General features: G+C 64.4%; 3 protein-coding genes across 6 annotated transcripts; 2 read left to right on the top strand and 1 right to left on the bottom strand.

Annotated features, from left to right (window-relative positions):
• Nucleotides 1-943: 943 nt before the first annotated feature.
• Nucleotides 944-3,324, top strand: LOC115346434. The gene is given in 7 exon segments (XM_030026488.2): nucleotides 944-1,086; nucleotides 1,251-1,574; nucleotides 2,196-2,266; nucleotides 2,268-2,469; nucleotides 2,623-2,727; nucleotides 2,951-2,997; nucleotides 3,184-3,324. Coding segments are annotated over 7 exon segments (858 nt in total). The 5' UTR covers nucleotides 944-1,034; the 3' UTR covers nucleotides 3,241-3,324.
• Nucleotides 3,325-3,669: 345 nt separating this feature from the next.
• APH1A (aph-1 homolog A, gamma-secretase subunit) lies at nucleotides 3,670-8,118 on the top strand. The gene is made up of 7 exons (XM_030026489.2): nucleotides 3,670-3,804; nucleotides 5,417-5,587; nucleotides 5,837-5,910; nucleotides 6,161-6,283; nucleotides 6,453-6,580; nucleotides 6,995-7,118; nucleotides 7,405-8,118. The coding sequence occupies exons 1-7, from the start codon at nucleotides 3,692-3,694 to the stop codon at nucleotides 7,467-7,469; spliced, it is 798 nt and encodes a 265-aa protein (XP_029882349.1). The 5' UTR covers nucleotides 3,670-3,691; the 3' UTR covers nucleotides 7,470-8,118.
• A 228-nt stretch (nucleotides 8,119-8,346) lies between these two features.
• On the bottom strand, nucleotides 8,347-12,360 carry CA14 (carbonic anhydrase 14). 4 transcript variants are annotated; one of them, XM_030026483.2, is made up of 11 exons: nucleotides 12,245-12,360; nucleotides 12,053-12,073; nucleotides 11,018-11,191; nucleotides 10,763-10,905; nucleotides 9,687-9,809; nucleotides 9,536-9,602; nucleotides 9,250-9,407; nucleotides 9,023-9,149; nucleotides 8,873-8,893; nucleotides 8,704-8,788; nucleotides 8,347-8,572 (listed from the first exon to the last, which is right to left on the bottom strand). In XM_030026483.2, exons 1-11 carry the CDS (start codon nucleotides 12,294-12,296, stop codon nucleotides 8,491-8,493), a joined length of 1,053 nt encoding a protein of 350 aa, XP_029882343.1. In that variant the 5' UTR covers nucleotides 12,297-12,360; the 3' UTR covers nucleotides 8,347-8,490. The 4 variants fall into 4 exon arrangements, with proteins under 4 accessions (XP_029882343.1, XP_029882347.1, XP_029882345.1 ...); XM_030026487.2 differs by having other exon boundaries at nucleotides 9,687-9,782; nucleotides 12,245-12,359; XM_030026485.2 differs by lacking the exon at nucleotides 8,873-8,893.

The raw sequence follows: 12,360 nt of genomic DNA on the forward strand, positions 1-12,360 counted from the left end.
GGCTGGATTTCCCCCAGCTGCCACGTGGGAGCCGCCAGGAATTGCGCCTGGAGCACGGCATCGGCCAACGAGAGGAGTGCATGTAATACGTGCAATCTATAATACGTATCTTCTGCCTTTCTGCAGCAGCTGGAGGCTTTGCTCGAGCTGGAGATGGCTGCGGTCGTCCTCGCTGCTGAGTTTTGTCACTTCCACAGGGTTTATTGACAACAACCCCCTTCCCTCCCAACCCCCAGCAGTGGGGGTTTGTGATGTTTTTTGGCGCTGGTTTGGCCGAGGGCTCGGTGTGCTGAACCGCAGCAGGAAAGGCGGTGGCAGGCCTGGGGGCTGGGAATGGCTTTGCAGTTTTTAGTCCCTTTGAAGGATGTTTTTCTGGGGGGTGGCGGAGCAGCTGGGGGGTGGCGGGGGGAGACTCTCCATCAAATGCTGTTGGGTATTGCCCAAAGCCCAGCGGTGGTGATGGGATTTCTGCGATTTCAGCATGTTTGGGACCCAGCCGGGGTCAGGAGCGTGGACCCAGCCCCAGTCATCTCCTGGCTGAGACCATCTCCATCCCCCAGCATCCCCAAAATGCTTAAACCCCCGCCAAGTTCCCCACTCCCAGCCTGGTCCCAGGTACCGCCCAGCTCAGGACCTGCAGCATCTCACCTGGGTTTTGCATCCAGAAATGATTTTCTCTCCATTTTGGAGGTTTCAGAGGGGGGTTCAGCATGCCTTTGGCTCAGAGCATCGCCCGGGCAGGTTTATTCCCCCAGAATGCTCCAAAAACCCCCAAGTTTTGCTCAGAGGCTTCGAAACCAGGGTGGGGGCAAGGGTGGCCGGTGGCATCCCACCCCCAGCACCCTCCTCCTGCCAGGGATGCTCTGGGATGCGGCGCGTGGCCGAGCGAACATTGTGTCCCCGATGATGAAGCCAGCGGGGTGAGGGGGGGGAGTCACTGCCCTGGGTCCCTGCGGTTTTGGCAGCGGTGGCAGCTCTGCAAACGGCTCGGCCCCGGGGAGGAGCTGGCCCCTCCATTGCGGTGCCAGCCACCGATGGCAGCCAGGGGCTCACTGGCCCCCGTGGGGCTGCTGTGGCTCTGCCTGGGTGGGTGATGGCGGCAGGGGGGCTGAGACTGGTGGATGGTGGCCAGGCCCGGGTTTGAGGAGATTTCTGGGCTTTTTGGAGCAACTGGCTGCTGGCGGGGTGGGAGGGTGGTGGTGTTACAGTGGGGCTGGGGGGCAGAATGAGCCCCCGGTTGGTGCCTGCAGCCCCGGCAGCACTGCTGAGGCTGCACCAGCCCCAGTCCGTCCTGGTTGTGGAGCCTGGAGCGTCGGTGGAGATCGGTTGCAAGGCTGACGAGGACCCGGAGACAAAATTTGCTGTGTCCTGGTACCGGCGTGGCAAGGATGGTCCTGACCTGCTCCTGGATGGTGAGAGTGGGACGAAGGGGAGGTTCTCCTGCACGTATGGGAGGAACAATGTCACCCTGCACATTGCCAGCGCTCAGCCCGACGACACCAGCCTCTACCTGTGTGCCTGCCTCCACATTAATTACTGGGTTTTTGGCAGCGGCACCACGCTGCTGGTGGGAGGTAGGACGGCAGCTTCACCCTGATGGCCCCCATGTGACCCCCATGTCCCCTATCCCCTGCTGTCCCCCACTGTCCTGTCCTGTCCTGTCAGCCTCCAGCATCCTCCTCTGTCCCCCTCCATCTCCTGTGTCCCTCTCTGTCCCCATCCACCACCTCTTGTCCCTCTGCACCCCTCTCCATCGCCGTCATCCCCGTCCATTCCCTCCATCCCTTTCCATCACCTTCATCCCCCTCCATCCCTCTCCATCCCCCTTGATCCCCCCCATCCCTTTCCATCCCCTCCACCGCCTTCATTCCCCTCCATCTCCTGTGTCCCCCTCCATCGCCGTCCACCACCCCTTGTCCCTCTGCACCCCTGTCCATCCCTCTCCATCCCTCTCAATCCCTTCCACCCCCTCCATATCTCTCCATCCCCTCCATCCCTCTACATCACCTTCATCCCTCTCTGTCCCTCTCCATCTCCATCCGTCCCCATCTACCACCCCTTGTCCCTCTCCATCCCCTTCTTCCGCCTCTATCCCCTCTCCATCCCCTTGAATCCCCTCCACCCCGCCTCCATCCCCTCCATCCCGGGTCCGTGCCCGCATCAGACCCCGCTGCAGCCCCCTCTCCTTGTTGCAGACAGCTGGAGGGCTGGGAGCTGGGTGCGGGTGTTGGCGCCCCATGGTGCCCCCCAGGCCCCCCCCCAGCCTGGTCTGTGCTGTGGGTGCTACCGCCGGCCCTGTCCTTGTCTCCTGGCCAGGGGAGCCCCCGGGGGTGCTGGGGCTGGGGGGCGGCACGGGGCCGCTCGTCAGCCCCATGGGCATGGCCGGGGGGCCCGGGGGGCTCTGCGAGGTGAGCTTCAACACCTCCGGGCCCCCCGTCCGCAGGAGCGTGGAGCTGCACGGGGCCACCGGTGAGTACGGGGGAACCCCCCCTGAGTTGGTCACCCCTGGGGAAACTGAGGCAGTGGGGATGGCTTGGCCCCAGGGCGGCGGGATGGTGGAGGCTGTTGGGGGTCTGGGGAGGTGACGACAAATGGTGGGATGAGCCAGCCCCTCTCTCCCAGGCAGCTGCATGACCCCCGGCACCTGGGTCCTGGCCGGGGCTGGGGTGCTGCTGCTGGTCAGCCTCTGCCTCAGCATCCGCCACCTCTGCAGCCCCACGCCGATGGGTAAGGAGCCCGGCACGGCCAGGGGGTGGCTTGCTACCATGTCCGCCGCTGTCCCCCAGTGTCCTGTCCATCTCACTGTGACCCCTCCACTCCCATGCCCTTCCATCCCCAACCCCCCTCCATCATCCCTCATCCTGCCCCATCCCCCTCCGTCCCCTTCCGTCCCTCTGAGTCCCCTCCATCCCCATGCTGGGGACACCTCTCCCTGCTCTGTCCCCTCCAGGCCACCAGCCCAGCACCCCGATTCCACCAGTGTCACGGGAGGATGAGGTGAGGCCGTGCGGCCCCCCGGGTGCCCCCTGGGCCGGGCTGGGGCATCTGGGCTGGCGGGGAGGCAGCATCCCTCTGTCCCTCTGCTCGGGGACGGCAGGTGACAGGGGACGGTCGCAGCCCCGCCGGTGCCAGACGGGGGAACTGGGGGTGCGGGGGAGGCTCTGATGGCATCGTCCCCCACAGGGAGGGCTGACGTATGCCCAGCTGAGCTTCGCCACCCCGGGAGGGCCCACGCCGTGACCCACAGCCGTACGCGGTGACGACCCCAAGCCCAGAGCTTGTCCGTCTGTGCCTGAAGCCCCCGGCATCACCCTGCGAGCCCCCCCCCCCCCCCCCCGCTTTGCCGAAGAGAAGGAAATAAAGAGCTTTGGGCTTTGGCAGCCTCCTGGGGCGATGGCACCGCATGCCCAGCAGGTCCCCCAGCCCAGGGTCTGTCCCCAGGTCCCGGAGGTCTCCGGGGGGTCGCACAGCCCTCGCCCACCCTCTGGCTTGGAGGGCTTTGTGAGGTGCAGAGGGCCCCCCCGTTCTCCCCTTCCCCCTCCGGGAGGATCCCCGGGGCTGGTCCTACCCCCCCAGCAACTCCCGCGGCGCGGCCTCCCGCCGGCAGGGGGCGCTGTCCCCCGTCCCCCTCAGACTACAGCTCCCGGCGTGCCCCGCGCGGCTCCGCCCCGCCGCGCCCCGCCCCGCCGCCATGGGGGCCGCCGTCTTCTTCGGCTGCGCCGGTATCGCCTTCGGGCCGGCGCTCGCCCTCGTTCTTCTGACGGTGGCTGCGGAGCCGTTGCGGGTCATCGTCCTGGTGGCGGGGTGAGCCCGGGGGAGGGGGCTGGACACGCTGGGTGAGGGTCTGAGGGGGGCTTGAGGGCAGGCCTGAGGGCCCTGTGCTGCCGGGAGGGCGGCTGTGGGGCTGAGGGGGCCGCTTCGGGGGCAGCTGGGGGTCCGTGGGGGGCTTGGCAGCTTAGAGAGGGTAGATGGGGGTTCAGAGAGCATCGAGGGGGGCTGAGGGGTCCATTTTGGGGGCAGCTGGGGTATCAGAGAGCATTGAGGGGGCAGTTCTGAGGCAGTTGGGGTGTCAGAGAGCATTGAGGGGGGCTGAGGTTCCCTTTTTGGGGGCAGCTGGGGTGTCAGAGAGCACTGAGGGGGGCTGTGGGGGTAGTTCTGGGGCAGTTGGCGTGTTCTGGTGGTAGGCAGCTCTGAGGGAGCTGTGGGGGAAGTTCTGAGGCAGATGAGGGGTGGTCTGGGGCAGGGCAGGCAGTAGCAGGGGGGTGAGGTGTGAAAAGGAGGCTGACGAGGCAGGCAGGATCGAGGTGGTCTAGGGGGCAGCTGGAGAAGTTGGGGGGGGCCAGTTCTGGGGTGGCTTGTGAGGCCACTGGGGGGTTGGGAGCTTCAGGAGGGTAGATGGGGGGGCTAAGTGAGTCTGGGGTACAGGCAGTACTGGAGAGGGCTTAGGGGTGTCTGAGAGGCACAGGCCAAGGCAGCGTGCAGAGGGGCTGAAGGGGAGATCTTGGGGCAGTCGAGGGGGTCTAGAGTGGGTGAGGCAGCACCCTGGGGTCAGTTCTGGGGAGTCTGGGGGCAAGCTGGACCTGGACGGATGGAGCCTGAGGAAGATTTGGGAAATCACCTGCATAGGTGGGATGGGGCTGTGATTTTGTAGGGGGTGGGAAGGGCTGTCCCCATATCTGGGTCACCCTGCTTTGGGGTCTCCCAACAGCCAGCTTAAAGACGACGTCCCAGCAGAGGCGAAACACCCAGATGCGGCAGCCTTGTCTCTGCCTGAGCTCAGCGACCCCCTGCCTGGACCACAGAAGCCGTTCCTGGCTCTAACCATGCAGCCACTGCTGTGCCGGGCACCATGCCAGGGGCAGTCCTGGCACCGTGGTCCCTCGTGCGTCTCACAGGCATGGGCTTTATGCTAGCCGGGGAGGAAACAAAGCCAAAAACCTTCCTCGTGCTGGGACAGCCACAGCTGGGAGCAGCGACATGCCAGATGTTAAGTGTTCATCTCATTCCTCCTGTGCCTGGTTGGTCCCCAGGGTCATGACTCCGGCCCCATGTGTCAGCATGGGGGAATTTGCTGGTTTAAAAAGAGGACTGGCTCTGAGCGGCCATGTCCCGCCACGCTTGGGCAGACCCCTGTTTAACCTTCAAGGGGCGAAGCACTGAACATCCTTCCCTGCTTTGCAGGGCAGCAGGTTCCCTCCAGGCAAGTCATCATTGCTCTGAGAAAGGAGGATTTCAGCTTCTGAATCTGTTTGGTTTTCAGCCGTGTGCTTCTTTTCGCATGCCCTCCTCATGTGACAGTGACCAGGCAGCCCGTGAATACATGACCTGGAGCCCGGGCAAACCAAGCAAGCAGCTTGGCACATGTTTGTGGTATTTTGAGCTCTGGAGCCTGAGTTTGGTGTTCCTCTCTCCCCAGGGCATTTTTCTGGCTGGTGTCACTGCTCCTGGCGTCTCTGATCTGGTTCATTTCAGTCCATCTCAGTGACCGGGAGGATGCCAAGCTGCAGTATGGCCTCCTCATCTTCGGTGCTGCCGTCTCTGTCCTGCTGCAGGAGGCTTTCAGATTTGCCTACTTCAAGCTGCTGAAGTAAGAGCCTGTCCGAGGGTGGCCTGTGCACGCCCCGTGGGACTGGGTGACTTGTTCTGGTACCTGCAGTCAGTGTCCAACCTCCACTCTTTCTCTGGGGAACCCCACAAAGTATCTTCCTCATTAGATCCCGGGAGAGAGCTGTTCATCCTCGCCCCAGGCTCGTTTATAACCATCCCTTCCCCTCTCCCATGTGACGAGGCCCCTGTTCTGAACCAGCTGCTCACACTTTCTCTCCTGCCTGAGCAGGAAAGCGGATGAAGGCCTGGCAACAATCAGCGAGGACGGCCGGTCCCCCATCTCCCTCAGGCAGATGGCTTACGGTGAGCATGAACCCGGGCAGGGCTTGGGCTGTTGCTGACCTCCCCATGCTCTTCTGGGGCTGCCTGGCAGCGGGATGCTCAGGTATCAACAACCAGTGGCGGTGTTGATGAGCCTTGCTGGGCTAATGCAGCCTTCCCAACTTTTTCCTGCTCTCCCGCTTTTCCCTGGGCCTACACGCCGAGTCTGGGGCTCGTGGTGGAGGTAGCACAGCCACGATCACTCTTGGCTGACTCCTTTCTCCCTTTGTAGTCTCGGGCCTGTCCTTCGGCATCATCAGCGGCGTGTTTTCCGTCATTAACATCTTGGCAGACTCCATTGGGCCGGGCATCGTTGGGATCCATGGGGACTCACCGTACTACTTCATCACATCCGGTGAGGCTGGGGGCCAGCATGTGCTGTGGGATATGGGCTCGGGGCCGGGATGCTGTGACAGCGCCGGTTAGAGCTGGAGTCCAGTCCTGGCATGTGGCCCTTCACTGAGGTGAGGAGGAGGAAGGTGATGACAAGGTCTGAGGGGGTCTGTGTTGCTCTCTTCCCCCAGCATTCCTCACCATGGCCCTCGTCTTGCTCCACACCTTCTGGGGAGTGATCTTCTTCGATGCCTGTGAAAAACGCCACTACTGGTGCCTGGGGCTGGTGGTTGCCAGTCACCTCCTCACCTCGGGGCTGGTGAGTTTGATGAGCCAGAGCCAACCGAATCTGCACTGCAAGCTGTCCCCAAAGTAAAGGGGCCGTGGCTGTCATTGGACGTCCGTCTGGGCATGGGGAGGGGGATGCAGGGACACCCGCTCTTCTTTCAGACTCCCTAAATCCCCACCTCTGAGCTGTGGGGTGAGTCACGGCCCTCTTGGGCACCTCCTGCTTGTTGGGGTGCGCTTGGCAGAAGGAGGGTTAACGAAGGACTGGGGATCGGATGGAGGATTAGCCACTAAGCTGCTGGTGGGAAATCGCTCAGCAGGAGTTTAAGCCAGGCTTACCGGAGCTCTGCTCTGCTTGGAGGGTCCCCTTTCCTTGGGGGGGGGGGGCTGTGGGGGTGGCTGGCAGGCGTTGACATTCCTAACATGGCTTTCTCTGTCCCCCCAGACGTTCCTGAACCCCTGGTACGAAGCCAGCCTGGTCCCCATCTTCATCATCACCCTCTGCATGGGCCTCTGGGCCTTCTTCACTGCTGGGGGGTCCTTCCGCAACATCCTCAAGTGCCTCTCCTGTAAGTGGGGTGATGGGGGGCTCCAGTGCAACACGGGGGGCTTTGCTGGTGGGTCTCTATCCCCTTTTAGGTGTTGGGGGGTGTTGGACACGGGTGCAGGGGGGCCCAGAGCTGCTGGGAGGGGGGAGGACGGGTCTTGCCTGTAACCGTTTCCCTTTTGTCGAACAGGGGCCTGCGTCTCCTGGCTAACGGGGGCTCCTGTGAACCCGCAAACAGGCCCCCCACCCCTAAAACAACCCTGCTCCCCCCGCCATGCTCACCCTCTCCCTCTTTTCTGCCCCCCCAGGTAAGCAGGAGGACGACAGCAGAGTGATGATGTACTCCGCACTGCAGGTGCCTTTCGAGGACTGAGCGGCAGGCGCAGCCCTGCCTGCTCCTGCTGCCTGCACTGCCTGTGCTGCTGCCGTACCCAAGTGCCCTCTTTTCGGCAGCTGGAAGATCACGATGCTGCCTTCGCCTCTGCGGTTTGCTCCTCCGGTGCTGCCGCCTGGCCCGGCCCTGGCCCCTCTCCGTGACACAAGAGGCGGCTCTGTGTCCTGTCCCGCTCCAGAGGGGATTTTTGGGGTCTGACCGGTGCTCATGAGCAACCCTGTTAGCTTTGTTAGCGAATTCTGTTAGACTTTTTTCCTTACAGGGTATGGCTGCAGGGGGAGCGCAGGGGAGGCAGGAAGGGGGGGCCAGGTGCCCTGTGGTGCAGCTGGGCTTGGGGGGCTCAGGGCAGAACCTCCTCCTTCCCTCACATTTTCTTCCCCCCACCCTGCCACCGAGGGACGCCCCTGCCCTTGGTGCAGCCCCGGCCCAATGCGGTCTCCTGCCATTCCTCTGCGGAAGCAGGGTGGTGCTCTCAGGGCTGGGGGAGCCAGGATGGGGGGTGCTCTACCCCCTTCACCCCCTTTTTGCTCCCTGCCAGGTCATGTCTGGGGGCACTCGTTACCCTGCTGTGCAGCTGGGAGGGGGGGTAAATTATTTTTTCGATTCAAAGTAAAACCCTTTTAATAGAGCAATGAGTACCATGGCACCGAGGCGACTTCTGTCATGGGGACAGGGTGAGGTGGTGGGGGGAAGAGAAAGGTCGGTTTCCCCCCAGCTTGCTCTGCTCCCAGCCCCTGTCCCAGCTTTGCGGGGAGCACCCAGGTGTCCTGGTTTCTCGGGGCTGACAGGATCTGGCCCCGAAGCACATCAGTGAATGGCCCCGTTCCCTCCCCAGCAAAGAGCCACCAGTGCCATGGAGTGGGAAAGGGGCTTTATTTCCAGTCGGGCTGGGGCAAGAGCCACCACTGCCATGGGGCTGAGCCCCAGCCAGCTCCTCTGACATGGGCAGAGGGCTGGGGGGGGGTGGGGGTCCGTCGCAGCCCTATCTGGGCTGGGGGGTTCAAGGGCGAGGGCCGTCGTCAGAGTGGGTGCGGTGGGAGGAGGCTTTGAACACCACGTCCTGGTCCGGTGCCCTCCTTGCTCTGCCTCACGGGGGGAGAAGGGCTGAGGTGAGAGCAACCCTCCCCTGTGGGGGTCCAGACCCTCTGATTTGGGGGGTCTGGGCTCCCTGCTGCAACGGGGGGGGTCCCTCCTTAGGGTGGGGGCCTCTCACCGCATCCTCTTGGCCACAAAGTGGATGGCGAGGAAGAGGCCGAGGCAGCTGGAGACGGCGCCGAAGATGATGGCAATGACTTCACCTACGTGATGTAGCAGGGGGCTCAGGGGGGACCAGGGTGGGGGGGTGAACCCCCCAGCCCTGCCTGGCCCTGGCCGGTCTGTACCTGTCGAATACCCCTCGGGCACTGCAAGAGAAGAGCCGGGGGGGCTCAGTGCTGCAGCCTTGCACCCAGCCAGGGCTCTGGGAGCAATTTGGGGGGGGGGGGGCCCTTCCCCCCCCCCCCCCCCCCCCCCCGCCTCGAGCTGGCTCTCACCCCTGGGGAAGGATGACAGCACCAGCCGCTGGTTGAGCTCCTGTGGGACCCGAAAATTATCCACCAGGCGCTGGGGCTCCGGCTCGGCCGCTGTTGTGGTGTAAAGGGTTCCCTGGAGCTGCTCCAGCTGAAACGGGGGGAGCACTGGGGCTGTCATCGTGTGTCTGTCCGTTGTGTCCCGTCCTCCCCGCCAAAACCAGGGGCTTTCACCCCAAAGCGGGTCCTACCTGGGCCAGGCTGATGCGGACGGGTTGCTGGAAGAGGGTCCAGAGGACGCTCTGGAAGCAGGGGGGGGTGGTGAGGGACCCGTTGTAGCGATAGTAGAGGTCCAGGCGCGGGGGCAACAGGTCCTGCACACTGAAGGAGGGGATGGCCGTTGTCTGCCCTGGGAGTGGGGGGGGAAGCAGTTGCAGGGGGCACAGAAGGAGAGTTTGGGGTCATCCCCCCCTGCCGCTATGTGCTTTCCCTGCTGTCTCCCCTTGCTACCCCCTTCCTCACACGCCAGTCGCTCACCTGCGTAGCGGATGCTCCCGAGATGGCTCAGGATGTTGTCATAGGTGGGGTGGGGGTCAGCACCCACCTGGGGGGAGCAAGGGGAGGGGGTGGTGTATATGTCAGGGCTGGGGGGTTGGTGGGTGGGCAGGGCGTTTTGGGGTCTGCATACCTCCAGGAGGACACCGAGCACGGCCAGCCCGCCAGCGTGGTGCTGTGCCTCGCTGGCGTTGGTGTAGCGCTCCACGTCGTAGTGCACCACGTGCATCTGCGGGCAGAGCGGCTCCGCGCAGGGCTGGGGGGGGGGGGGGGGGGGGGCGGGCAGAGCAGGGACACCCCCCCCCCCCAAACCCACACCCCCTGGGTTTCTGTCCCCCACTCACCCCCTTTCCCACACTCTGTTCCCAGACCCAATCCCACGCTGCTGCCTGCACCCATCCTAGCACCTTCTGTGGTGTCTGGACCTGCTGCCTGCACCTGGACTTGCTGCCTGCACCCGTTCCCTGGTCCTGTCACCCAGTCCCATGCTTGTTCCTGCTCCCACTTCCCACTCCTGTTTCCCCTTCCTGCACCCATTTCCCACACCTGGACCCCTTTCTTGTGCCTTTTCCCATGCCTGCACCCAATTCCTGCACCCAGACCCCTTCCTGCACCCATTCCTGTGCCAGGTCCTGCACCCAGACCCCTTCCCACACCATTTCTGTGCTGTTTCACACCCCCAGGCCCATTTCCCACCACTATTTCCCTGCACACTTCCTGTGCCCAGACCCATTTCCCATTCCCTGCACCCAGACCCTTTCCTGCACCCATTTTCCACCTCCAGACCCATTTCTTGCACCCATTTCCCTGCCTGTTTCCTGTGCCTGGACCTGTTTCCCACACCGGGGCCCCTTTCCTATTCCCTGCACTTGATTCCTGCACCCAGACCTGTTTCCCTCCCCCTTCCTGTGCTGTTTCCCACACCCAGACACCTTCCCATACCCATTGCCCTGCCTGTTTCCTGTGCCCAGACTCATTTCCCATTCCCTGCACCCAATTCCTGCTCCCAGCCCCCTTCCTGACCCCATTTCCCACCCCATTCCCATGTTATTTCCTGCACCCAGGACCCTTCCCACACCCATTTTCCACCCCCAGACCCATTTCCCATGCCATTTCCTGCACCCGGCCCCTTTCCCAGGCCGGAGCCCCTTTTAGGACCCTCCCACTCCTTTGGGACCCCCCACCACTACCCTCGTGGCCACCCTGTACCTCGGCAGGGGCACGGTGCCCGTCGAGGAGATGTTCGGCACCGCCGGCATGGCCGGGCCGTCCCCAGTGGAAGTGGAGCTGAGCGGCGGCGAAGCTGCGCGGCAGCCCCTGCAGCCGCAGGGAGGGCGGCAGTGCCAGCACCGCTGGGGTGGGGGACACGGGGGGGGTCTTAGCGGGGGCTGTGACATGTGGGGAGCCCCCCCCCACTACCACCCCAGACCCCCTCCCGGCACCCACTCACCGGTACCCACTCACCGGTGTGGCCGTTGTTGGAGAGGGTGAAGGCCGGGGTACCGGGTTGGCCCACGGGGCAGATGGGTGGCAGCGAGGGGTCTGGCTGCGCCCACCGCGTTCGGATGTCGATGGGTGACTGGGCTCGGCCCCCGCATGCCGGGTGCCCCTCGGGCCAGTGCTGCTGCCCGTGGGGGCCTGGGGGGACCCAGGCGTCCGGGTGGGCCCCCCACCGACCCCCCCCCACCGTGGGGACGGTGCTTTACCCAGCACAGCCCCGTGACCCAAAATGCCCTCGTTTCCCCCCAAACGAGGACACGGGTGACATTCCCAACATGCTCGTTAATCTTCTGGGGACATTTTTTTTTCCGGCTGGGGGAGCGGGGACAAAGCTGATACCACGGGGGGAGGGGGACACCCATGGGGTCCCCATAGGCCAGGCGGGATGGGGCTTAGCCAGGATTTGGCCGGGGCCGGATCCTAATTGGATTTGGCAGCCGCAGCCTTATGTAAAGGAACACAATGGGACCATTGGAGCGCGAGGGGGACCCAGGCGTCCTGGGGGGGCATGGGGGGGTAAGAGGGGGCTGCATCCATCCACCTCCCTCCCATTTGGGGGGACACAGGCAGCCAGGGGACCCAGGTGTCTTGGGGTGGGGGGGCATTGGGGCTGTCACCCATCCATCTCCGTCCCATTTGGGGGGACCCAGGTGTCTGGGGGTGGGGAGCACAGGGGGGCACCCATCCACCTCCCTCCCATCTTAGGGGACCCAGGCTGGGGGGGGGGGTGGTGCATGAGGGGGCTGTCACCCATCCACCTCCTTCCCATTTGGGGGGACCCAGGTGTCGGGGGGGGCACAGGGGGCTGTCACCCATCCATCTCCCTTCCATTTGGGGGGAACCCGGGTGTCTGGGAGCAGGGGGTGGGGAGAGCATGGGGGGTTGTCACCCATCCAACCCCCCTCCCTCCTGGGGGGAGCCGGGTGATGCCCCTTTGCTCTGGGGTGGTGGATTCGGGGGGGGGGGGGGGGTTCCAGGGTGGGGTGGGGCCCCACTCACCCTCGTATGCCCAGTGCGGACCTGTCGGGGTGGGGAACAGAGGTGTTAGGGGGCCGGGGGTCAGGTGGCCCCCCCAGCCCTTCCCCGGGAGCCCCCCCATGGGTGCTGGCAGCTGCACCCCAAAGCAGGTCCCGCTCCTGGCAGGGGCGGGAATTGGGGTGAATGCCTGAAGAACTTGGGGGGGGCACTCACCGGCGGGCAGCGCGGGGGCCAGGCCCCCCAGCAGCAGCAGGGCACGAAGCATGGCGGGGGGGGGGGCCGGGTACCGCCGGTCCGGCCTTAAATACCCACCCGGGATGGCCCCCCCC

Source organism: Aquila chrysaetos, chromosome 9 (assembly GCF_900496995.4).
Source record: "Aquila chrysaetos chrysaetos chromosome 9, bAquChr1.4, whole genome shotgun sequence".
NCBI lineage: Eukaryota > Metazoa > Chordata > Aves > Accipitriformes > Accipitridae > Aquila > Aquila chrysaetos.

Bases quoted from the DNA above. Each gene is read 5' to 3' on its own strand.
- APH1A (XM_030026489.2), top strand. From the start codon at position 3,692: ATGGGGGCCGCCGTCTTCTTCGGCTGCGCCGGTATCGCCTTCGGGCCG. The intron at 5,911-6,160 runs GTGAGCATGAAC...CTCCCTTTGTAG, and splicing joins CCTCAGGCAGATGGCTTACG to TCTCGGGCCTGTCCTTCGGC. The intron at 6,581-6,994 runs GTGAGTTTGATG...CTGTCCCCCCAG, and splicing joins ACCTCCTCACCTCGGGGCTG to ACGTTCCTGAACCCCTGGTA.
- CA14 (XM_030026483.2), bottom strand. From the start codon at position 12,296: ATGCTTCGTGCCCTGCTGCTGCTGGGGGGCCTGGCCCCCGCGCTGCCC. The intron at 12,074-12,244 runs GTGAGTGCCCCC...CCACCCCGACAG, and splicing joins GGCCCCCGCGCTGCCCGCCG to GTCCGCACTGGGCATACGAG. The intron at 8,789-8,872 runs GTACAGACCGGC...TACATCACGTAG, and splicing joins GCCCGAGGGGTATTCGACAG to GTGAAGTCATTGCCATCATC.